At 37.0% G+C, this 26,247-nt stretch overlaps 2 protein-coding genes across 3 annotated transcripts; both read right to left on the bottom strand.

The window, feature by feature from the left end:
- Positions 1–5,227: 5,227 nt before the first annotated feature.
- Positions 5,228–13,710, bottom strand: LOC104893995 (hypothetical protein). 2 transcript variants are annotated; one of them, XM_010680147.4, is made up of 3 exons: positions 13,364–13,710; positions 6,000–6,119; positions 5,228–5,893 (listed from the first exon to the last, which is right to left on the bottom strand). In XM_010680147.4, exons 1-3 carry the CDS (start codon positions 13,599–13,601, stop codon positions 5,739–5,741), a joined length of 513 nt encoding a protein of 170 aa, XP_010678449.2. In that variant the 5' UTR covers positions 13,602–13,710; the 3' UTR covers positions 5,228–5,738. The 2 variants fall into 2 exon arrangements, with proteins under 2 accessions (XP_010678449.2, XP_019105205.2); XM_019249660.3 differs by having other exon boundaries at positions 13,393–13,533.
- An 840-nt stretch (positions 13,711–14,550) lies between these two features.
- LOC104893994 (hypothetical protein) lies at positions 14,551–16,935 on the bottom strand. The gene is made up of 2 exons (XM_010680146.4): positions 16,428–16,935; positions 14,551–15,387 (listed from the first exon to the last, which is right to left on the bottom strand). Exons 1-2 carry the CDS (start codon positions 16,527–16,529, stop codon positions 14,950–14,952), a joined length of 540 nt encoding a protein of 179 aa, XP_010678448.2. The 5' UTR covers positions 16,530–16,935; the 3' UTR covers positions 14,551–14,949.
- Positions 16,936–26,247: the final 9,312 nt, after the last annotated feature.

Below are 26,247 nucleotides of genomic sequence, written 5' to 3'. Positions count from 1 at the left end.
TCCGCTAATGCTTGCGACTTTATTGCTGTCCGAGGTTGATAAGTGATGTCGTAGCTGCTCACGTTATTGCCCACTTGCTCATTCTGCCCGTTAGTTCTGGATGCTTAGAATAGACTTGACGGGATAGTTAGTTTTACATAGATAGAATGTGCTTCAAAATAATGTTTTAATTTTTTGACGCCGTTACGATTGCCAAGACAAGTTTTTCAAGAAGAGAATACCTGGTTTCGGCGTCGACCAAGGACTTACTTACATAGTACACTGGCAATTGCCCGTCTTGTCCTTCTCTGGCTAGGACGGCACTACCGATGATTCGCTGACGGCGACATACAGCTGTAATGGCTCGTCGGCTACTGGCTTTGACAGCAATGGGTGCGTCATGAGGTATTGCTTGAGTCTTGGAGGGCCTGCTCGTGTTCTGGCGTCCAATTAAATCCTTTGTTTTTCTTTAGGACGTCGTAGAACATCGACATTTGTCGGAGACTTGAGATGAAACGATTCAACGCAGCGACACGTCCTGTTAATTTCTGCACTTCCTTTACGTTTGCGGCGATTGAATGTTGAGGATAGCCTTGATTTGATCTGGGCTAGCCTCTATGCGCCGTTTCGTGACAATGTACCCTAAAAATTTACCTGCAGACACTCCAAAAGAACACTTAGTGGGATTAAGTTTCATGCCATACCTTCGAATGACGTCGAATGATTGTTGTAAATGTGACACATGGTCATGGGAATTTTTAGATTTGACCAACATGTCATCTATGTACACCTCCATGGTGTCCCCTAGCTGTCTTTGAACATGGCGTTGACCAGTCGTTGATAGGTTGCGCCAGCGTTCTTCAGCCGAACGGCATGACCTTGTAGCAATAAATGCCGCGATCGGTGACGAATGACGTCTTTCTTGATCTTCAGGATGCATGAGTATTTGATTGTACCCTGAGAAGGCGTCCATGAATGACAGCAACTCATGTCCGGCTGTGGCGTCTACCAGAGCATCAATGTGCGGCAGGGGAATGAGTCTTTGGGACATGCCTTGTTGAGGTCAGTGAAGTCTATGCAGACCCTCCACTTCCCTTTTTCTTACCTACAACACACGTTAGCTAACCAATCAGGATATTTTACTTCCCTTACCTTACCGGTGTCAATCAGCTTTTGTACTTCGTCGTTGATAATTTGATTTCGCTCGGGGCGAACTTGCGTCTCTTCTGTTTGACGGTTTGTGGTTTGGTCAACGTTGAGCTTATGTGTGATCACGTCGGGATCTATCCCTGTAACGTCCTCATGGGACCATGCAAAACAGTCAGCGTTAGTTTTAGAAAATCGATTACCTGTTGACGGACGTCGGGGATAAGGCGGCCCCTATTTTGACCGTTTGATCCGGCCTGTTGGGGTCCAAGATGACCTCTCTACTTGCTGCTCGTCGAAGTCTTGTTCCCCCAACGTCCCTGTCTGTAATTGCTATGCTTCGATTTTCTTGGCTTCAAGGACGTCTTGTAGCATTCCTTCGCGATCCGTCTGTCCCCTTTGATTTCCTGCACTCCCCACTTGGTAGGGAACTTCAAGAGATTGATGGAATACGAGGGGACAGCCTTCATGCTATGGATCCATGGCCTGCCTAAAATCACATTATAAGAAGAAGGGCAGTCAATGACATAAAATTTAGTTGGCATGTTAACTCCCTTGGCGAAGGTGGGCAGGGTCACTTCTCCCATGGTGTGCTTGGATTCTCCGCTGAATCCGACAAGGACGGTAGATTTGCGGATGACGTCACGTTCATCGATCCCCATGTCCTCTAAAGCGCCTCTCATCAGGATGTTTGCTGAACTGCCATTGTCCACTAACACACGTTTTAGCAAGCAATTACTGACAGTTAGAGATATTACCAGACCGTCATGGTGTATGTCCCTGTCGTCGCCGAGATCGGCGTCATCGAAGGTGATTGGCATGGCCTCCAGCTCGAGTCACGGGGTGACGGAGTTCTTTGGGACGGCGTCTTGATTCAGACCGTCTCGTGCATGCCGCTTAGCTGCAGAATATGTTAGTCCACAGATATCTGAACCACCACTAATGACATTATTACCTTGACGTGCGGTGGGGATGACGGCGGTTGACGTCGGTCGTCATTTTCGACACCGTCTGCTTACCTTTCTCCGTCAGCAAGTCTTTTAGGTATCCTTGCTTCAGCAGGTGGGATACTTCTCGCCTAGAGCGACCATTCGTCAGTGTGATGCCCATGGTCTCCATGGAATTCGCACCATTTGGATTTGTCGCGATGGGCCGTCGATTTTCATTCCTGAAAGGCCATTTAACAGCAGAACCTAAAGAATGTAAAGTATTAATAATACCTCCCATAGTGACGTTGAAACCATATTCGCTTAGCTTGGGGGGAAGACCGGGATCATTCTTCCAATCATTGACTGGCCCATCATGACGGACGCTATGGACCTGCTGCGGGCGCTCATAAGGCTTTTGACGCCAAGAAGCTTGCCTGTTGGACGTTGCCTTCCGGCTGTCGGCATGGGCATAAGCCTTTCTGGACTGCATGTCTTCTTCCAGCCTATTGGGCCAACGTTTGGCTTGAGCATCCTCGAACGTCGGACATGGATATTTGGTCAGCTCCTTTAGAGGTCTGATTCCTCATCCAGACCACGTCTGAACGCCTCGATGGCCGTCCTAGCATCGCAATTCGGGATGGACACTTTTCCCTGTTAAACCTGTTACAAATTCTTTAAGAGACTCGTCAGATTTTTGCACAATCCTATGTAAGTCGCTAGCTTGTTTTTCCATTTTGCGACTACTAGCAAATTGCATATTAAAAGCATTAAATTGAGCAAAGAAGAATGGTCCCGTTATTAAGATTAATGAACCACTGCAAAGCTGGCCCAGTCAGCGTAGAGCCAAATCCCTTGCACATGCATGCTTCCCGCATATTCTTCGGGATTGAGATGGTAATCATTCTTTGCTTGTACTGAGCGACATGGTCGTTGGGATCTGTGGTGCCGTCGTACAGCTTCATGGACGGGACGGAGAACCTCTTGGGCACCTCGATCAACGTATGGGATCTGCAAAAGGAGAATCAGCATAACTGTTAGGAGTAGCTTTTTCCATAGGCCTGGGGACACCAGGGATACGGCGATCATGTCTTCTAATTGCTGGAGACGCTGCTGGATAGGATCATCAAGACGGCCTTGGGCGAACTCTTTCGAAGGGTCAGCACCGTCATTCTCGCCGCATCGGCTCTTCCTTTTCTGAATCATCAGCATCTCGAGATCAGCACGATTTCTGGGGTCTCGAACCCTTCGCCGTCCAGATTTTGCATCCTGGAGACGCCACGGACATTGCGAGGCTTGGGCCCCTTGGACGTCTTCTTGGCGGATTTCAAGCTCTGGATCTCCATGCATGACGCGACTAGCTTTCCTTTAACGTCGCCATCTCCGCTTTGACGCGATTGAGTTCGTCAATGACTTCCTGGGTGGTAACCCATTGTCCTGCCATAGCAAATACGAAAAGATGGAAGAGTATGGAAAATAAAAAAAAAAGATGCGATTGTCAATAAACGTATGAAGATCTTGCTGTGGCCCCACGGTGGGCGCCAAATTGTTTATGCCGATTTTGTACCAAGTACTAAAAAGGTTTAGGTGCCAACAACAAATCATCATACTGAATAAAAGACATGATAAATAAAATGAATTGCGTAAAGAATAAATAATGAAGGAACAAGAAATTGTTGACGCGGAAAACCCAAAAGGGAAAAACCGCGGGTGATGCTCTGATCACCAATCCACTAATATGACGCTTGAAGTAGATGTTACAATGTAGCTGATTACAATGATGATGGAACTCAGAAGTATTTGAGAGAAGAGAAATATATGTGTTTTTCTAGAGAGAGACGATGGAAGTGAAGATAAAGAACATAAGTCAAAACTAGGTTACAAATTATGTATATATACTACTAAGAAAATATCTCCCCAGCTGCTTTTAGTTGTTCCGCAATTTAAGGGCCCCGTCAGCATAATCCCGTGCATATCTCAACTGCCAAGAATGACGCCAAGTAACGTCGCTTGACTCAGTCTTCCCACTCCTTTGCCAAACTGCCACGTTAATTATAAATTCAAAATAATCAAGGAAGCAGCCTATTCCAGAAAACTGAGGGCCCAACAGCCCCCAAAATTATAAAGGCCCCAAAAAAATTTTAGTTTGAAAATTTTGCTTCATATTTGAAGAAATCACCCTTGTATCCACCTTTAATAAATTTGTCAATGATTTATTTTTTAGATATTCAACTTTCTATCTTTAAAAGTCTAACCTTCCACCTTTATTTTTTTATAAATTTAGGGGACCAAATTTTATGTTAGAATTGCGGCCCCAAAATCTTCAAAACAACCCCGTCTTGATGGGTAATAACATTCACGAGAAATCATGTCTTAACTAGTATACCTTAAATAATACAACTTCTAGTACAAGTTCTTATACATAAATGATAAATCTTCCTATATGAGTAAAAGATTTGTGTGAGCTTCATCTCTCACTTCGCACATAATACTTCTAGGGTCGTTATAATAACATTGGAGATCGAAACAGTTTTTATTAGCACCTAAGGCGACCAAATCTTGTTTTCAAGTCAATGACCATACCATTAGATATCCTTTTGTTAATTTTTCTTTGTTTACTTAGTGGCCTTAAAACGCAATTAAGTTTAACAATAAGGACGTATTGGAATAATACATACATGAAGCAAGATAATATACACATATAGAGGATGATCTATGTAGGTACTTGAGCGACACGTCCCCTACCGAAATAAATATTTCTTTTTTTTCTTTCTGAGTCATGCAAAATAATTGGTTATAAAAATTGTGCGCTATGTAGATAAATTGTTGGGTTTGATTTAACAAAATAACGGTAATAGTGGTCTGCATCAAGTATATGTTATTTGGTGCTTCACCAAATTTAAAATCCATATTGATATATGGCACACGTCAATGTGTACACATAACCAATGGCATCTGAATTCAATCACAGTAAACTTAATGCAGTGAAATAATATGCTAATTATCAAAGATGTTTTGACATATTGGTTAAGATTGAGGTACTATGAACGATAGATCACAAGTTTGAATCCCCACTCTTCTTCTTTGTACTTTGTACTACTTTTGTGGTTCATATGAATAAAAAAATATGCAATTAGCAGTACAAAACAATAAAAGAAAACTAAACGATTTCAATCTCACCCTGCCAAATAATAGGATCTCTTATCTTTCAGTTATATAAATATATAATATTACTCTTGGATTATTCTTTCAATATATAGCCAGAGTCAAAAAGTTTTGACGACAAAAAATTACATGTAACCGAATTATATTTTCGGATGATATTTAAATCAAACTTGAACCTAACGTTAAGCTTGGAAATATCATATTCGATTCGCCTTGTAAGTCGTAATTCAACTCGAACAATTCCAAACTGCAAGAATTTTGAGGAATATTGTCCAAATCCAATAACCAAAATCAAAAACATTCCAGCAATTCCAAAGTAGTTTACCGTTTATGCTGGAGTTTCATTCTTTTTTTTTTTTCACAATATGGCAATCTTCAGAATTATGAATGTAACACAGAATATTAGAAGAATGACTGCGAATTGAAATTCCAAAGCATAATGGTAGAGTATATAAGGTCATGCAGCCGACCCCATTTAAAAGGGTTCGGGCTCTGAATATGTTGTTGTATTGGTATAAAACGTCATGAATCTTCACCGTAGGGCAACTTGCAAGGTGCCGCGTGATCTTTAGCCTTGAAATTTCCAAGCATTTCAGCAACAGACCTGCAACGACATTGGTTCCCAGGCCGTATCACGTCGCCATACACAGCCATCTCAATTATATCAAGTTCCTTGTCTGCAAAAACACACAACCTCTAAACACATGCAACCATATATATATATATGGGCATTTGCAACAATAACAATGAACAATATGACAAAAGCTATGCAAAGAAACATACCAGTGAATTTCAAATCACAGGAATAGCCTCTCAATATGTTGGAATCCATTTCTTTGTCAGACTTGTATCGATTGACCCTAGTTTGAAGTATCTGACAATTGTCAATTGTGGACTCACCTCCTACAATGACAGTTCCCAATGTTCAAGCATACCTTGAAATGTAAAAATTTCAATCTCAGTAAGGACACAGTAAGGAAAAGATGGCGCATCCTACACACCGAACTTCAAACCATATGCACAAACAAAGACATACTAAGGGCGTGTAACTAGTGAAATCAATTCTATTTTATTCTCGCTTTCCAGTTCTCCAAGAAACTATATTCAGTTCATACCCAACAGTGAACACATTACAAGGAAGAAAAAAGTTTTCCTTGTTTTCCAATTCGACAAATGAAAATCAAAGCAATGATCTCCGTTTCTTATGATTGAGAGAAGTGTGCTACAAGCCTACAAGCCTACAAGAAATATGCTTACACATAACCACCGCCTTATACACCATGGCCATTAAACTTGCTGCAAACCACCAAGGGTTGGCCTGTCAAACATTGTCAATACCCGGTCCAAAATGACCAATTTCCACATTCAAATTGACATCCAACTCAAACTGAACATCAAGGACATACACAAACCATTAGATGTAACCTAGGAAACTCAAACACACCTCCGAAATCTGCATACACTACGATATGCGCGCTTCACTCCTTTTAGAGTGCAAAAGAGCATGCACAGCATGTGCCTTGGACAATTCATAATTCTAACAAAATCAAGGAGATCTGTCCTCCAAAACATGACCGAGCTGAAAGCCACCTAGAATGAAAGTTAAAATCATTGATTTGTTTTGACGTTATCAGTTTATCACCACACAAATATTGAGATTGAAACCATGTTTAAGCTCATGAAAACAAGTTGGAACCTAGATTAAAAAAAACTCCAAATGAGCTGAAAGGGTCGCCATTCACAAAAATCTTCAAGGATTTTGCCATTTTGAAGTTATAATTACACTAGATAAAAGGATATGAGCCATCATTAAAAAAATTAAAAACACAATTTGTCAACTCAAATGTAAAAGTTCCTAAAGTTAATCCACCCCAAGATAAAAGACAAATGGCAGACATCAAGGTTCAAAGATAAAACACAAAGATCAACATATAGAATGAGTAGCTCTACTCCATTCAATAATAAAACATAGAATTAGAAACTGATTCATTGACAACCTAATGTTTCATTTATTATCTCACCAAATACCCCCGATTTGTCATGAAATTCCCTACATACCCTCCAAATTTTGGAAATTCACTAGATACCCCCGACATTTACACAAATAACGCAACATGTCTTCTTGACTAACAGAGTTAGACTTCACTTCCGTTAATCATTAGCCCCTAATTAACCCATAAACTTTAGTTAAACCTAATTAGCCCAATAACCCTAACTATCTTCCCTAGTTAACCATTATTAACCATCTTCTTCCCTATTTTTCTCTCCACCAAGCCTCCTCCCTTTCAACCACCCTAGCCACCAAAACCCCACCCCAACCACCTTGAAATCACTCCTAACCCGAAAACCTGTCACCATCACCTCGATCTCTTTCCTCAACCCCTCTCATTTTTTCTTCTTCGGACAAACTCCATTCCTCTAACAACTTGAAACTTAGGCCATGTCTTCCTCGCGGGAGGAGCAGCAATCAACTCTAGTTCTCATCTCTCACTCTCTCTCTTTCTCTCTTCAATGGTGTTCTTCACTTTTCCCCAAATCAACCCTAATTCCACCATTATTATTTCACCTTGAACCTCGCTAAAACCTAAAATAAACAAGAGATGAAAAGTGTAAGTTATGTTAAGACTCTGCTACTGCATTCTCTAGCAAAATGCACCATATTGTTACTCATATCATTTTTCCCATAGAAACAGTTTGTCTTCACTACTTTTAGAAGAGTTATAAATTAGATCTGGTTAGATCTTTGTCCTCTTAGTGTCTGCAAATTCTTCTCTTTCAAAACAAAAACATATTGTATTTTGGATTTCTTTTTTCCAAAAAAAACCGTCACTCACTTTAGTCTTCATCTGAATTATGTAAATTTCACAGGTCGCGAGATTCCGGTAATCCTCTCCCCGCAATGATTGGTTTTTTTTACTCCTTTTGGGAGACGATTTTCAGGGAGTTTTGAAACTCCCTCTCTGATGTTTTTCCGCATTTTTTAAGTCAAGATTGCTGCCCAAATTTGACAGGCTTCGTTAGAGGAAGGTTTCATTCGGATATTGAGAAGCAAAGGGAAGAAGGGGAAGGGAATGTTGGAGGTTTCATAGAGGAGAGGGAGATTTTGATGTTATTTCGCGCTTTGGTTGTTGGGGGAGTGTGGGTCGGGATTGGGGAGGGGGTGGTTTTGGTGGCTGGGAGAGGAGAGGGGGTTTCAGGATTGGAAAGCGGCTGGGTTGTGGTAGTGGTGACTGGTGGTATGGTGGTGGTGGTGGAGGGATAAAAGGAAATGGGAGGGGAGAGAGAAAACATTAAAAATAATAATTAGGTTAATTAATTAAGGGTTAAATATGGGTGTGAGGGATAATTAACAGAATTACCCTTAATGACTAACAAAGTTGACTTCCGTTAGTCATTAAAGGCATTTTGTACATTTTTTCAAAGTCCTTGGAGTTATATGGTGAATTTTGAAACAATGGTGATATTTGGTGAATAAACCAATTTGTTAGGGGTATTTAGTGAAAAAACTGTACTGAATAGGATGGAGATAGACAGGGACAGAGAAAAGTGAGATGAGAGAAGAGAAAAAGAATTGCAAAAAGGGAGGAAGGTTGTAGATGATTGATCAATTAGGCAGTTAGTGATGAATCCTCCACCTCTCAAGATGTTGGTCTTTGACTACAAAAGGAATGGAATCACACATTCTGAATGCCTTCTCTCTTACTACATCTTCCTTTGTTACAATTTCCTAATAACCTGTTTGGGAACCAAAATTCCATATAACATCTAGATACTAAATTTAAGTGTGCGAGAAATCATATAATTTGGATTCGGAATCGGCTCAATTCCATGTATATATATATTAAAATTGACCAAAGTAAAAAATTTAAATACAATATGAGAAATTGTCATTTCAAATCCCAATATTCCTCTTTCTCGTGCTCAATCCTCATTCCCCTTTCTCTTTCCTCTCTCCTATGCTTATGCTCTCTGTCTCTCTCCTCCACGACGACCATATGTTTAGCCTATCTCTCTCCTCAAGTTTCTGTTCCTTCTCTGCCAAAGTAGGTGTTGCAAATGTAAGAATCTTGAGAAGCTTTTCAAGACCACCACCATATTTTACAAGGCTTCAATTTATGATATTTAACCTTGAAATGACAATTTTTTTCCATTAAAGTTCTAGATATTGAATTTTAATAAGAATTATGGTCATAATTCAAGAACATTGCAAATATTATGAAATATATCCATAAACATTTTGATTTAGTCCATTGAAGTTCTAGATTTTGAACTTAAGTGGCCAAAAGTATTGCAATTTTTTCCATTTGTGATGGTAGCAAAAGAATGAGAGAGGTGGAGAGTAGGATAGTAGCTAGAGGACGGAAAGGGGTAGGAGTGTAGGTGGGGGCAGTGTGGGTGGTGGAAGTGGAGGTGGAGAAGAGAGCAGGGGAAAGAGGTCAGCTCTTGTTCTTAATTTCTGGAAATTTCCAATTTTGGAAGTGGAATTGATATTCCAATCACCAACAAGAGAAGGTAGTGTTGGTGAGAGAGTAGGTGGCAATGGAGGTTGAGTTGGAGGAGAGACAATTGGGGAATTCTAATTGGGAATTTCATATTCTGGAACTGCATTTCCACTCACTTTCCAAACACATGTATTTGAAATTATGGATTTAGAGTTCTTAATTTTTTCCAAAGAGATGATTTAGCATTGCATGTTGGGACAAGAGATGTAAGTGGATGGAAAAAAGTCTATAGTCCAGTTCACTTTGAGTCCATATTTGGTGGACAAGTGGGACTAAAAAAAAGTTTAGGTGGATTTGCATGAAGTCCAAAGTCCAATCTTGAATCCAAAATTATTCTCCTTAAGTAACCCCATAAAACAATCCTATTTTTGTTTATATATGAATTATGCAATGATGTCATTAGTTTATTTTTTCCATTTTTTGATGCACAGGATGTTATTAGTTTTTACCGTCTCTATGGCTTGATCTAGCAAGCCGCAATAGTTTTGATGATATTTTTATCAGCTAAAAGGTTAATTTGGATCTAAAAGGAAAAGAAAAATAATGTGAATTTAAGATTTTGGGTTGGACTGGATTTGACGGAAGACAGTTTGTTTGGACCGAATTGAGACTTGTGAAGAGTTAAGTATGGATTTGGATTCAATTTTTTAAACCAAAATATAATGGACTAGACTTACATACTTAATCTTGACAAAGTCCAAACTAATCTATCTAGCTTACACCCCTAGTCAGGATTGCAATTTCTATATTTAAATAAGGAATGAAATCAACTCCATGATCCCAACACTACCTAAGTGCCTTTCTTTCTACATACAAACACACAAACATCACTGTGAATCCTAACAAATTCACCCAATTGCTCCACATTCTTCAGTGAAATTAGCCTTCATACCCTTCTCTTTCTTACTCCTCAAAGGTGTCATGTATAGGTTGCCTAGGCTGATACATAACATATAATAAGGAACAGAACATTAAAGAATCTAAGTTGAGTCCCCTCAAATAAGATATAGTTGACGTGTATTACTTAGCAAAAGAAAGTGGTCGCCACTATAAGTCCTTGAACCATTATATACCAGCAATTAGCTGCTGCCACAATTTCAGGAGCATACATAGAGGAACTTGATGGGAAATTTTATAGACTGCTACATGGAATTGATCCTGCTTGATAGGAAGCTTACCCACCAGGTTACAATTTAGATCAAGGTCAAGTCCCATACATGCTGGAATTTTGTTGGCTGTTAAACTAAATAACTTAGAGGAATCCAGCAATCAGACTTCATGCAAAATCCTAAAGGGACTAATGCTGAATGTAATAACCATCGGCGATCAGGCTCATTGGTTATATTCAACTACACAAATTATTCTTCACGGTTCTATATTTCCTTGGAGAACAAAGGGCCGGTGACTTGCATCATTCCACCAAAATTTCAGGCTTACGCTTGGGTACAGAAGTAGGATAGCAAGAAATAATAGAGGTATCTGAAAAGAGGTACTCAGCAAATGGAAGACTCACACTGACTAACTTTTTTTCATTAAATTGACATGGGAAGATCCCACCACCCACTCTCTCCCCCGGCTCAACAAAGTGCTACGGGCTATCCACACAGCAAATGGTGACTGAACCAAGGCCAAACAGTCATTGCTATGCTCAGATAAGCTGATTTCCAGGTCCAAAAGTTCAGCTCCACATTTACAGTTTTCCAATCTCAATTGAGGCTCAAACTCGTTTCCAAGCATGCCCCAAAAATTCACCAATAAGCCACTTCGAAAGCTTCAACTTCATAAGCTATCATTTCTTACATACTTCACGTGCACACATGGCATATCTACCAAGCTCACTATGAAGTTTCTATTTGATCCAAGGCATGAGCGAAAGTCACATGTTGCACACTCCCCTACCCACCTATGTAGCAGCATTGCAGCAAAATGGGTGCAAGGCAGGAAACAGAAATTTCAAGAAAAAGTACAGCAAAAGAATGACAAAAACTAAATAAAACAAAAAATAAAACACACCAAATTAGAATGTGTATGTGTCAGACAAGTTGATTGAATGTCCTATACAACAATAAGCCAAGCACATCAATCCCTAACAGTCAACCTGCTTTCCAGATCCGACCCATGAAGTGAGAGTTATGCGAACTCTTAAAATCCCACATCCTCTATAGAATCAAAGAGTTCCAAATTCCTTGACAAAAGTGGAAAGATGTTGTGGATGTTTAACATGTTCTTCTTAAGTGGATGAATAAAAGAGTATGTACTCCAATTTCACTCAGAACAAGAGGATAAATTGAGTTGCCCAAGCACTCGAAAGTCTAAAAAGCCAGAGATGGGTCAGACAAGTTGATTAAATGTGTATATGTCAGACAAGTTGATTGAATGTCCACTTTTGATAGAGGGTGGTGCATGCTGTTTGGACTTTGGAGAGACATAGTAAATCAACAAATTCATGATGAACCATAACAAATTCAATTCACATAAGTAAAAAAAAAATTAATAGATTTGCTCTTCTCAAGTGGTTTATTTGCTCACTTAATGCTATTTTCAAGTCTAATTGATGTTCAAGTCCTAGAATTAAGTGTTAAATCCTGAAAAGGCCTACTCTTGATATAGAACAATGAATATTTATTTATATAGTTATGATTAAACTATCATTTGGAAATAATCGACAAAAGAACTTCATTTTATCTCCAAAAAATTCACCATCTCTATGACGAGCAACTCTAGCGGGTTCCTCATTAATCCATATAACATGTAATCTTCTACATTTTAAGAAAGTATTTTTATAGGAGCGGGATAGACAATGAAGACAAGTATCGCTTTTCCCTTCACGAGCTATTAATATTTCATGCACCAAATCATGAATCACGGAATCCCACATTTCATTTACCAAGTGAAGGCATGGCTTGTCGGTATTACAAATTATCTTAATTTCATAGATAAGTCTTGTGAAATATTTAAGATATCCCATAGAATCCCAACAATCCTCATTCACAAATCACAATCTTCTAGTACTTCACTAAATTTTGTTTCCCATGAGTTCGGGTCCACTACAAGAAGCACATTCATCACACTTATGAACATGGCTTAAAGAACTCGTTTGATAAGCTTAGAGCACATTTTGTTCACCATTTTTGGGCTCTAAAAAACTAAATCAATTATCGATTTCCTTTCTTCTTGTATGGTTCAACCCCAAATTAATCCATTACCATTACTTATGGTAATTCCCCAAAATTGTTACCTTCCACTCCCCCTCAAGTAACAAAATCCATTACCTGGTGGTAACGTTTACCATTCATTTCCGTTCTTTGGCCTCAAGAAAACACTCTACAAATGTAACCATTTTTGTTACCATTTCCCTCATCTATTTGAGTCCATTCCCACTCTATTCCATATCTAGAACCAAACAACCTGTTAAATCTTTTACAGTATCATATTAAAGTCAGATAATACCCAGTAAACAAAAATGAGCATCAAAGCAAGAAATCCCAAAAAAAAAAAAGGGGGGCAGAAAAATGGGTAAAATACAAACTCTAAAAGATTAGCCAATAAAAGTCACACAAAACCCAGAAAACAAAACAACCTTAAAATGAAAGAATATCTAAAAAAACACATAAAATTATAGTAGAAGAAATCGAAAGAAATAACCTTTAGAAAAAGGAATGATGTGATCATACTCAAAACAAAGACAGCCAGAACAATTGCAGAAACGCTTGCATACAATGTTGCCGGCGGCATCTTTTCTCCAACGGTCAGGGTGACGGCCAGTGACAATAGCAGCTTTTACCCAACACATGTTCTTAGCTTTCTTATCGAAAAATCTTGGCTTTATATTTTGATTATTCTCATCTTTTTCACCATTCTCTCTCTCTGCTTTGCTGCTCATTTTTTTGTTGGGTGTTCTACGGCTTTCACCGGATTGGATCACCAAGGCAATGATAGGTTGCACTCTTGGGTTAGGGATTTTAATTTTTAGGAGGATAAAAGTATGCCTGGCTAATTCGATTTGAACTCGATCTTAAATTAGTGATGTTAGGATATTAATGAGTAATTTTCTTTATTTTTATATTAATAGTGCTTAATTTTTCATAGTAGGGTTATTTGAGAGTAATCTCTCATTTTTACATATGGATTGTCCTTTTCTATATAACATTCTGAGAATATTTAAATTTGCCGTTTCATCGATTGAAATTGGAGATATTATATTTGTATGTAAATAAATTAGGGTTTTTGATTGAGAACTTGTTCAAGCGGAACCCTTGACCATAACCATTGACATTGTTCAACATTGGGAATGCTACCAAAAAAACATTCTTAATGAGTACTTCTTTCTAAATAATGGTTTAGGACAGGTTAGTCGCAAATAAGTACATGCATAGTACACCTTTTTTCTAAACTACATTGTTTCCTTAAATTTTGCAAAGATTCCCTTTTCAAATTTAAATGAAAAAGATCTTTACTTAAGTGTAGATTTCATTTACTATATGTTCTTTTGATTATAACCTTTGTTCGTTTATAAATATAAATTTACATGTTCTTTAATTTTAAGTTGTGTGTTCTTTTTTAAAGTAGAAAAATTGTTGAAAAAAGTTCGTGTTCTTTTATATAAATGATATGTTCTTTTTGGGTGCACAATGAGCTTTGTGCACACTAGTGCATAATCCACACTTTATAGATTAGTGGCGACAAAATTCTCTCAAAATCTTATTGAATAGGGACTACTATAAAATTAAAACGAAGATCAAGCTATACATATATATACTTTATTATAGAATAAACTCTTTCGTATATATAATAATAAACACAAAGAATAAACACTTTCGTATATATAATAATTAACACAAAGAATAAACTTTTTCCTATATATAATAATTAAGGCAAATGAAACTCACAAGAAGTTGTATATATTTACATATAAGAGGGTGTTTGGTATGGAAAACGTAAACGGAATGGAAAGGATTTGGATAAGGAGAGGAAATGGAAATAATAATCATTACCTTTAATTGTTGTTTGGTATCCTAGTGGAATGGAAACAGTTGAGAGGATTATGATTGAGGAAGGAAACGTGATTTGTTTCAACTAGTTTGATAAGGGTAACAAATGGGGGGATTATGTTTCCCCTTGGAAACGGTATTTGTTACTTAACACTCATACCAAACAAATAGAAATGGAAACAATTATTTGAATCCGTTTCCTACATCAAAATTTTCCATACCAAACACCCTCTAAGTGTATCAAAATTCTTCCACCCTAACAGCAGTACGCGGCATTTCATAAGCATCTTTAGGCCTACATTTCTTGACACCAGCAGTAGTGAGCCAAAGTTTATCAGATTTGTAACTTTCAACATTGATGCTAGTGAGTTTAACCCACACCAACACTTTGGTCTTCATGCCTTCAACTCCAGTAAGCTTTCCTTTTGATAAAGTGGCCTTAACACGGTTAGCATACCTCACAATGCTGGAGTCCTTAAAGCATACCTCACAAGGGGAGGACATGTACACAATGAGCTTTGATCTTGACTCGTCAAGCTCATAGCATATGATATCCTGAGGAAACAAACCCGCCGGAAGGTTGAAGTCGCGGAGGAGCTCCGGCAAGGCTTTTTGAGTCTTCCCCTTCAACTTGTTCAATACCCACTTTGCCTTACCTTCAATAGTGCTTGTAATAGACTACATTGCACAAAACTTTCATTAGTTATCATGAAGTAAAAATGGGTCAAAGTTTAAGAAATATGATTTGATGATCAGATCGTAAATACTCATTAGATAAAAAAGCAAATTAAAGTTAGAAAAGGGTAAAAGAAATTAAAATTGTTACAATAAAAAATCTCACCAATTTGATTTTTAAATACTCACAAGTGAGGTAAAAAGGTGAAAGAAGTTAATTGCCTTAAACAAACCCATCTTACACAAACCAGATTTAGAAAATAGGAAATAATTAATGACTAGTGTATTTTTAACGGTATTGTAGTTGAAATCGATCTAAGCTATCAAAATAGCTAATATCTTGCTAAATATTGAAAAGAACTATATATTAAATAAGACATCATGTAGAGAGTGTTTTCTGATAATGCCACGAACAAAAAAAAGGAAAAAAGAGCAACTCATAATGCCATAGTGTAAAACATAATGTAAAATATTTTCATGAAATAGTTCATTCTCGATGCACAATATAATTAACAACTCCACGTTTGGACAACATAAAGTTTACATACATGAAAACATCAATAAACTATATGACTAGCCACTACGTTAAATTTCAAATATAATAAACAATATTGTAGTCATCACTTGGGCCAAAATCTAGATATATCTCTAAAAAGATTTCTCATCGATCATACCCTACCATCAATTTGATTCAGATTAATAATCCACAACAATTATGATGTCTCCAATTTTCACTTGGCAATATTGCCAATAACTGCAGTACTAAAGGAGAATATATTGAACAGAACTCATATCAACTCTCTCATTTGTATAGCACACACATTACACATATATGAAAGTGGAAAAAATTACATGTAAATGTATATATACTATATGCTATCAAATGCCGTGTTACCTAATTCGCTAATTCCTTGCAAAATTGCGAATTGAGATATAGTATAACATACAGCATAGCACCAAAAAAAAACATATAACAAGCATCAAATAAGTCCCAATAAGAATAATATGAGGAAGGGATCAAAAGAATGGTAAGTGTAACATACAGAGAGATCCTCAGTAATAGTGGAGAATTCATCTTTGGCCTTCTTAGAGATCCAAATACTACCAACTTTCAAGCTCCCAACTTTTGTGAGTGCTTTCTCCATATTTGTGTTTCCTCTGTTATCATTTTTCCTCTTTCTACTCCAAAGATTATATTAGACAACTAAATAATAATATAAGTACGTAGTGTCAATGAAGCTTCTTAATTATTTTTCTCTCTCTAATTATGCAAGTTTACAGTTCAAGCTAATTAAGGAGGTTCTATCATCATTATTCATTTGTCTTTAGATATTAAAGCTGGAAATAGAAGTAAAGATGCACCACACATGAGAAACACTAGATACTCCAAAACGACAGCTGTATATATTCCGAATTATTTTTTAATTATGATGAAACCAATAATTTTATTATGTTCTTTGTTAGCAACCACCAAATTATTATTATTGCATAGTGGCTTATATTTCGATATACATCGAAATTAAATTTTGGAGTAACTTAAGGTGGAGAACATGTATCCGCTTGATAATTGATATATATGCCCACAATAAAATTGTGCCTCATTTACCATTTTACGGTGACGGCCCGTTTGGTAGACGTTAATAAATTGCGGTAATGGGAATGAATTTTAAGTGGAATTTCATTAGGGAAGCACAACTTAAAATCTCCATGGGGAGGCATTTTTTCTCCATGAGCAAGCAATCTCACTCTTAAACTTGTGTTTTTGTCTCCAAGGGGAAGCAATTTTCATTACCACTCTGTTATTTCCCTAGGAATAACACTACAAGAGGGGGGTGAATTGTAGGTGTAAAAATAAACGTAACTTTTTTGCGGAAATTTAAACTTAAACGAATAAATAAGCTAGAGGAACACAAGGGATTTTTACGAGGAAAAACTTTTTGGGCCCAACAAGAAGAAACAACCTCGACCACTAGGGATTTTAAACTCAACTCTTTCACTAATTAGGCCAAACAACTTTGTTACAACCTAATTCTATCTCGAGCCACACCTTGAGTTCCTAAACTCAAGTTCCTGAGCCACTTTCCCTTAACATAGTTCCTCTCAACTTCACTCGAAGTTTTCTCACTCTTACTAGCTTACTCAAAGCTTCTCTCTTACAGAACTTCACTCAAAGTCCCTTACCCCAAAAACCAAAATACAATTGATCGAATATTAGCTAGGAATTAGAGTAAGTAAGCAAAGAACAAATGGCTATTATGAGATAATGAAGGCACTGACACTTAATTAGTTAAACTCACTTAATTATTTAGTCAGACACATTTTGGAACTTATTTAGACTTCAATATTTATAGTGACAAACACATAGAACGTGGGAATTAAAATCGTGTTTACGTTAAATCCATTATCCCATGATGTTCCTTCCCTTAAGGAACACGTTCCTTAACATATCCCATGATCCCATGATCTCCTTTTGGACGTGGACATGTTTTAGCCACTGCTCCTAAAGATTAGGAGTTTCTTGAGCTTTATCCGAAAATCAGTTAACTTTAAAACAGATTTAACATTAAAACTGAATTTTAATCTTTAAGAAAATATTATCTTTTAAATAAAATACTCTTAAAAAATCGGGTAATTATTTTCTTTTCTTTTTCGAAAAACAAAATCTTTTCCTAAAAAGATTTTCTATTAAAACTGATTTTCACTTAGATAAAAACGGTTACCTATATTTAGGCATGACTTACTCAACTTCGTAATCGAACCGTTGTACTGCTTCAAGCCTAAGTCTAGTTCCGTTTATTTGTTAAGTTCCTTTAATAGATTCGTTTAGTGTCAATTAGTTTGTTCCTTAGAAAGGAACAAACTCTCATTCTCAAATAAGACTATCAATGTTCCTTACCATCCTTACTTGTTCCTTTTACAATGGAACTAGAAAATAAAACCGCCTTGCTTTATTCTTCTTGCTCCAATGCTGCTCCAGTATCACCCTTGGGAAACATCTTCACTTGGTCTTCGAAATCCTTACTTGACTTCTTCCTTGACTTAGTATTCTCTTGTTCCTTTCAATGATACCTTAGAAAATCATACACTTAAATAACTCATTAGTTCACTACTTAGTTTGCATCTTTGCTTCTTTGTCATCATGAAAACTAGGGTTCAACACACTCATTACCACCTACAAGGTGGTATTGGATGGGAATGAAAATTCAAGAAGAAAAGTGGACACTTTAGGATAAATTAGCATTACCATGGGAATGGACAAAGATATTTTTCACAAATTTACACACAAATTCATTCCCATTACCACCATTTATGACCAACTACCAAATGAGCCGTGAGTGTCGTGTAAAATGACACATGATTGAATGTTTGTAGGGCATTACAAATTGGTATGTGTCACCATTCTGCCTACATGTGAACAATATTGTGTAATTTTTCAAAGAAAAATTTCTTACTATCATGATGTAATTTTTTTTGAGAGAAAAAATATTTATTAGTCACTCCTTCCTTTTCCTTATATAAATAGTCTCAATTTTCGATATTGAACTTTTATCATTGATTATCTTAATTTCTCTTTTAAAGTTGAGGAGAATTTCCTTGTAAGAATGGGAGAAATTGGAGATCTTTCTTGCAAAGGTGAAAATCTACCTTTGTCATAAGGAAAGTCCTTACAACGACTAGGCCAACCTTGATTCGATGAATAGAAGAAATAACTAACTTTTCCGATTTTTAGCTTATGAAAATGGTCTACACCTTACTTTAAACACAAATTATGCTCATGGAACCAATTATGGGAGCCTAATCAGTAGTTTACAACATTGTACCAAACATTAGGAAATTAGGTCCCATAGAGTAAGATGTTTGATGTTGGAGGACACCAAACTCATGGAAAATGAACACTTATAGCATTAAGTATTGCTATAATAATGTAGAATCTAGCTCTAGTGATAAGCCTTGTAATAGTGTAGGAATTTAGTATTTTTTTTAAAAAAGAAGTTTTTCTTTTTGAAATTTCATTTTATAGGGAGTGGTAAAATTTATTTGATTTATCGTGGAAAGTAAAATTTTTCATCAGAAGTTTTACTTACCTAGATTCACTTAATCAAGTACCTTCCTCCATTATATGGAAAGAACTTCCTAGAAAGTGCAAAGTCCTACTTTTTTAAATACAATTTCACCTTATTTTACTTCCTAAAAAGTTCTATTTTTCATAAATTTGTATATCAACCAATTAGTATTAAGCGGTATATTTATATCTTGTTTATCTAGCTGAAGAGTTCTTGCTTGAGCAACAGGTAGCCCATAATCCACATGGCCTTGTTTTCCAATCATGCATAAGTTGAGACTTGGACCAGAAAGAAGAGGTAGAGGTGCTATTTCGTTTCCCCTTGCTTAAGCCCAACGTTGATCGCCTCAATTCTGCTCAATTAAGTGGCCCAACATATGCCTCTTCGCGGCACATCAACTTAGGCGTCAATAGGTCAATGCAATCAGACCAACAAGTTTAAATTTTACTGTTTATCTTAGTTTTTTTTTGATAATTTGTTTCTTGTTTTCATTGCCCATTGGAGTCAAAGGCTCATAAATTCATTACAGATTGTTCAGGTCATGGTAACAGGCAAAATACAGAAACGAACAACCTCAGAGAGGAAGAAAAGCGACATGAGAGGAGATTAAATCCAGGCTAAAAATTCGTCTCATCTACTCAATCCTTGCTTTGCCAATGCATTTTACTGTTTATCTTAGTTGTATTCAAAGATGAAAGACCTTTGACGTACTTGTTAATACAATTTTATCATCAATATTTTTACTTATATATGAATGGAAATTATATAAATTTGATACTTCCTCCGTTCTGTTTTAAATGAAACATTGGATGAAATGACACTATTCACTAATCAATTTTAACTCCAATTTATCGCTATTATATAAAGAAAAACATAGTTAAGTGGGATCTTGTTTAGATTCGTCTTGATGTATACTATCAAATTATAACTTTTTTATATTTTTTACGTTTACACAACTAAAGATATTAATGACTAAAGAAGCGCGTTGGGTTGCGTGAAAAAGCAAACGTTTCATTTAAAACGGAACGGAGGAAGTATTATATATTGAACCATATACCAAAACAAAACTAACAAGATTTAACATGTACGTCTATGTTTTTTTAATAGAGGATACTAAGGTCATCCTTGTCATTGTACTGTTGTACATTTATTATATATATGAGCCTAGGCACCCTCATTAAGGTTAATCCGCATCATTATCTTCAGATGGTATCAAGAGCAAGGTTTTTACCCTAACTTTCTTTTATGGTGCTCTCGTTTCTGCTCTCTAATTTTTTTATTTTTACAAAGTCCTGTGTGATTTGATGGATGCCACTTTGGCCACCCTCTCCACGTCTGCCGCTGCCTCATCGGTGACCACCACAGGTGTCGTCGTGTCGCAACCGCCCATCGTGTCATCGACACTCGCGACGTCTGGTACGCAGCCACAACCCATCGCTGGCGCGCCAGTATTCGACCTCTCGCACACGCTTTCTCCCAGCGTTGCTGCTCTGGGCCTCACGTGTAGTCCAACCCAGTCGATGCCTAGGCGCCTCTTCGAGGCTCCTGCATCACCGCTTGGTGCTACTGTCGCGGTCCCGTTTGTCTCTCACGCGCTACCCGACTCTTCGTCGCCACAACCCTCCTTCAGGGGTTCCACCCTAGTCGACCATCTGGGGCTCCTGCCGCAACACCACACGCCCACCGGTTATGGTGGGCCGCCAGGTTTCTTCACTCTTCAACATAATCTTGCAACGCTCTCCTCAACTTTGGTAACATCTACTTCTAATGTTAAAAATATTGTTACTAATGTTCTTCGGACTGTTCAAAATTATTTACCTTGGCGTACTCAATTCGAATCATTTTTTGTATCTCATGGTCTGTTAGGCATGATTGATGGTTCTATTGCAATGCCTGAGGTTTATGTTCTTGATCATCTTAATTGGGAATCGATGAATCCTGAATACTATCATCAGTTACGTATCGATCAACCTATTAGATCTTGGTTATTTGCTACTTTGTCTGAAGATATGCTCGTTGAGGTCCATGATGTTAAATTCTCTGTTTTGATCTATTCACTGTTTTGATCTGGAATCGACTTCAATCCCGCTTTATAAAAATGCTATTTTGCCCATTCTAGGGGGAACTTAAAAGTATGTATGTTTCTAAGATTGAAACACAATGCATGGACACCTATTTACGTGACACTAAACTTATTGTTGATTCTCTTGCTGCGATTGGTGCTACTGTTTCATCTCGTGATTTGATTCAACATACCAGTGTGGGTCTTGGGATGGATCACTAGTGGAAAAATGAAGAAGGGCTGCGCTAAAAAAGGCATGTAGGGCTGCGCTTTTTGATAGCAGCCCTTTCAGTAGCAGCCCTTCACTTTTTAAGTAGGGCTGCGCTATTTAGGAAAAAGCGCAGCCCTTCTAGCCCAGAAGGGCTGCGCTAGTTAAGAAAAAGCACAGCCCTTCTGGGCTAGAAGGGCTGCGCTTTTTCCTAACTAGCGCAGCCCTTCCTACCAAAAAAAAAAAAAAAAAAAAATTTTTTTTTGTCATTTTTTTACTCATAATCTCACATTTTCTGAAATTAAACAGAAGAGAAGAGAAACGAAACGAAAATACTAAACCAAAACAATAAAAAGAATGAAACGAAAATGAAAAAAAGGAACAAAAACTAATATACAAAGAGAAGTATACAATAAGTATACAAGAACATTAATCAAACAAAGATGAAAATACAAGAAATTATATAGAAAGAGAAGTATACAAGAACATTAATCAAAATAAACAAAGAGAAGCATACAAGAATAACATTAATCAAAATAAACAAAGAGAAGTATACAAGAACATTAATCAAAACAAAGAGAAGTATACAAGAACATTAATCAAAACATATAAACAAAGAGAAGTATACAAGAACATTAATCAAAACATATAAACAAAGAGAAGTATACAAGAACATTATAGATCTGAAAATACAAGAACTACAACCTAATAATGTTTAAATACATAAAACAAAACCCAAATACATAATTTAAGGGAAAAAAAATTGAGGAAAAACTTAAAATGGCTATTTGGAGGCTTAAACGAACTCGGATGGCTTAAAAAGCCTAAACATCACAGCATAGCGGTGAGTTTGACTCGTTGGCTCGTTCCGCTTCCGAAAAGGTATCACAATAGGCAATCGGACTCCGTCGCATGTTTATGCAAATCATTTCAAGGTTTTTTCGCAAATGTTTATGGGAGTTTTTGAGAAGAAGAGAGGATGAGAGAGAAGAGAGGAGAGAGAGAAGGAGGAAAGGAATAATGAGGGACGTGAGAGAGGAGAGAGAATGAGGGATAATATATTTGACGAATCCCCGCTCAATATTTCAAAGCCCGCAATTCCGAAATTTCAAATTTTTTCAGGAAGGGCTGCGCTTTTTTAAAAAAGCGCAGCCCTACTAAGCAGAAGGGCTGCGCTTTTTAAAAAAGCGCAGCCCTTCACTTAGTAGGGCTGCGCTTTTTTAAAAGCGCAGCCCTTCTTACCTACAGAAGGGCTGCGCTTATTTAAAAAAGCGCAGCCCTACTAGTGAAGGGCTGCGCTTTTTTAAAAAGCGCAGCCCTTCTGCTTAGTAGGGCTGCGCTTTTTTAAATAAGCGCAGCCCTTCACTAGTAGGGCTGCGCTTTTACGAAAAGCGCAACCCTTCCTACGCAGCCCTTTATGTTTTTCCCCTAGTGGATTATGATTCTCTCATTACTAGTATTACTCACTTCTCTGGCAATTTGAGTTTTGATGATGTTCGGGAGAAGTTATTGATTCAAGAACAGATTATTAAAGTCGTCATGCTCGGGCACAAGGTTTTGCTTCTCATCAAGGGTTCCTTGCTCATGCTCCTAGTAGTTCTCCTCCGTCTAAGACTACCTCCTCAAACATGGTTCTCGTAACAACAATCAAGGGTTCGTGGAGGTGGAAAAGGTTGTGGTCATAATTAGAGATGGCAATGGGTATTACGATCTAGATAGGGTCCTCTAGGATCCAGATCTGTTTTTCAGGCAATGATCTAGATCCTACCCGGATCCACTAGGTAATAAGAATGAGGATCCAAATCCAGATTTGTATGGATCCTATGGATCCGGATCCTAAACGGATTCTTGCCTAATTTTCAAACTATCCTAATTTTCACAATAATTAAAGATTTTAAACAATAAAGTCATCTAATATCAACCAAAAAATACATTAATTTTTGAAAAATAACCATTTCAACTACTTACAACTATTCAATTATCAAAATTGTAGATTAGCTATCAACCCAATTTTCGAACTCAATTATCCAGTAAATTCAAACAAAAATCACACATTAATGAGAACAATAATCCGAAATTCAAGCGAAAATCCGTTTTACATGTAAAACTAATATTATGATCATATAATATTAAATAATAATATTATAAAAATGGATAAACGGATATGGATCTAGGTAATAATTTAGGACCCAGTCCAAATCCGTTTTCTCGAAGGAGAATCCAGAGCTTACCCAGATTCATAGGTTCCAAAATTTGAGGACCTAGATCCGTCAAAAATGGATCTGGATCCACGAATCTGGGTATGGTCCCTTACCCACTGCCATCTTTAGTCATAATCGTGGTGGTCGTGAAAAAGGTCGTGGTGGTAGGGGTGCAAAGCAATCCCAAACACAAAATTCAGGAGGTACAATTATATGTAATTCTGTCATGTCATCTGAAGTGTTGTTGTAGCCCTTACTTCTTGCGATACTAATCATTTGTCTGCAGGGAGTACTATTGTTGATGGTGTGTTTGGTTCTTAGTCTACAAATATTATCTGTCAAATTTGCTTTCATCCAGGTCATTCTGATGTTTCCTGTCCATCTCGATATGCTCAGACATCTAATGATGCCCTTATTGGCCTTCCCATTGGTGAGCATAATGAAACCACTTGGTTTCTTGATTCCGGAGCATCTTCTCACATGACTAATGATCCAGGTATCTTATCAATTAAGTATATTTATACTGGTCTAATTTCTGTTGAAGTAACAAATAAATCCCAGTGAAACATGTTGGTACAGTCACATTAAACTCCAACAGTCGTCCTTTAGTTCTAAACTCTAGTTATCATCGTCCTAATATTAAGTTTAATACAATGTCAGTTCAAAAGTTGGCTAAAGATAACAATTGCACTATGAGTTTTAATGGTTCTCATGTTTTTGTTAAGGACAATCGGTCAGGGGAGGTGCTTCTCAAAGCTTGTAGTCAAGGTAATGTCTATCCCATCACCCTCACCACCCATCCTAGGAGAACAGTTGCTTTATTCTCTATCTGTGCGTCCGGTCCTACGTGGCATCGTCATTTTGGTGATCAAGTGTTAGGTGCTCTAAAGAAAAATAAGGTCATTGTTTGTGCCACTAGTCATCTTTTTTTTATTGTGGTTCTTGTTGCTTAGGAAAGTTTCATTCTCTTCCCTTATAAGATGTAATACATTCTTTTGATAAACCCTTACAACTCTCATTCTGATTTATGGAAATCGAACATATTATCAAATCTTGGATTTAAATACTATGTGTGTTTTGTTGATGATTTTTCTCGTTATACTTGGATTTATCTCTTGAAACGTAAATCGGAGGTGCATGATCGTTTTCTGGATTTTCAGGCTTTGGTTGAGAATTTATTTGACCGCAAAATCAAATATTACCAAAGTGATGGGGTCCGGAATTCGATAATCAACCTCTTCTTGATCATTTTATAAAATGTGGTATTTATTTTCCGAAATCTTGCCCCGAAACTCAACAACAAAATGGTGTTGAACTTGCTCGTAAAATGCTCATTGAGTCTTTACTTCCTGGTCAGTTCTGGGTCGATGCTGCATATACGGCTACCTATGTCATTAATTGTTTGCCTACTGCTACTCTACTAGAGAGATAAACGTAAATACCCCACTGCTACTCTACTAGAGAGATAAACATAAATATTTAGTAAAATCCAACTCAAATACATAAAGTATATCTTTCATTATTTATTTCCAAATTTAAGAATGCATTACATGTAAACCAATGGTTCATTGCCCTAAAAAAATGCACAATTGCCAATAGAAGAGAATAGTGCTCCTTCAAAGATATAATTGTTCAGTTGATTTTATATATTCAAGGGAAATTCCATTTGGTACCATCGTACTTTGGACTTTTTCATTTCGTAACAAAATTATTTTTTAGTTCTACATGGTACCACTATAGTTTGAACTTATTCTCTACCGTAATATTTTGTTAATTAAAACATTAGTTTTTGGTTAAATAGGTTAGTAATTTGCCTAGTTTTTGTGCCTTGTGCATCGAGGATAATTCAGTTAAGGTTTGGGAGTCATTTTGGTTCTTATGGGTCAATATTGAAGTTGAAATTGGAGAAAAATAACTAGAATCTCGTTTTAAGTGTCAAAAAAATACCTAATTGTTTTTTTTTTACCAAATTGGACCTTAAATTTGGTTGTAAGGACAAAATGACTCCCAAAATCTTAATTACGCAAAATTAGACAAATTCCTAACTATATTTAACCCCCGAACTAATGTTTTGTTTGACATAATACTCCCTCCGTTTCCTAAAGATCTTCCCACTTACTGTTCCTACAGATACCAAGGAAAATCAAGTTGTGTGGGGCATGGTGTGAGTAAAGTAGGAGAGAGAAAGGGGTTAAGATAAATAAACAAATAAAAAGGGGTTAAAATAGGAGAGAGAAAGGGAGTAAAATTGAATTAATAATGTAATGGTGGACCATATGATAGTGACATGGGAGAGTAAATAGAGAAATTTGTTTTGCCAAATAAGGA

Source organism: Beta vulgaris, chromosome 5 (genome assembly GCF_026745355.1).
Source record: "Beta vulgaris subsp. vulgaris cultivar EL10 chromosome 5, EL10.2, whole genome shotgun sequence".
NCBI classification, from domain to species: Eukaryota; Viridiplantae; Streptophyta; class Magnoliopsida; order Caryophyllales; family Amaranthaceae; genus Beta; species Beta vulgaris.
The sequence above is the reverse complement of the archived record's forward strand: the minus strand, read 5'-3'. Positions and strand labels throughout refer to the sequence as shown.

What these genes read in the sequence shown, in the direction of transcription:
- LOC104893995 (XM_010680147.4), bottom strand. Translation starts at nt 13,601, where the DNA reads ATGAGCAGCAAAGCAGAGAGAGAGAATGGTGAAAAAGATGAGAATAAT. An exon ending in CATCATTCCTTTTTCTAAAG is followed by an intron (nt 6,120 to 13,363) that starts GTTATTTCTTTC and finishes CTGTCATTGTAG; the next exon opens with GAGGTGAGTCCACAATTGAC. An exon ending in CTGTGATTTGAAATTCACTG is followed by an intron (nt 5,894 to 5,999) that starts GTATGTTTCTTT and finishes GTGTTTTTGCAG; the next exon opens with ACAAGGAACTTGATATAATT.
- LOC104893994 (XM_010680146.4), bottom strand. Translation starts at nt 16,529, where the DNA reads ATGGAGAAAGCACTCACAAAAGTTGGGAGCTTGAAAGTTGGTAGTATT. An exon ending in CTATTACTGAGGATCTCTCT is followed by an intron (nt 15,388 to 16,427) that starts GTATGTTACACT and finishes TGTGCAATGTAG; the next exon opens with TCTATTACAAGCACTATTGA.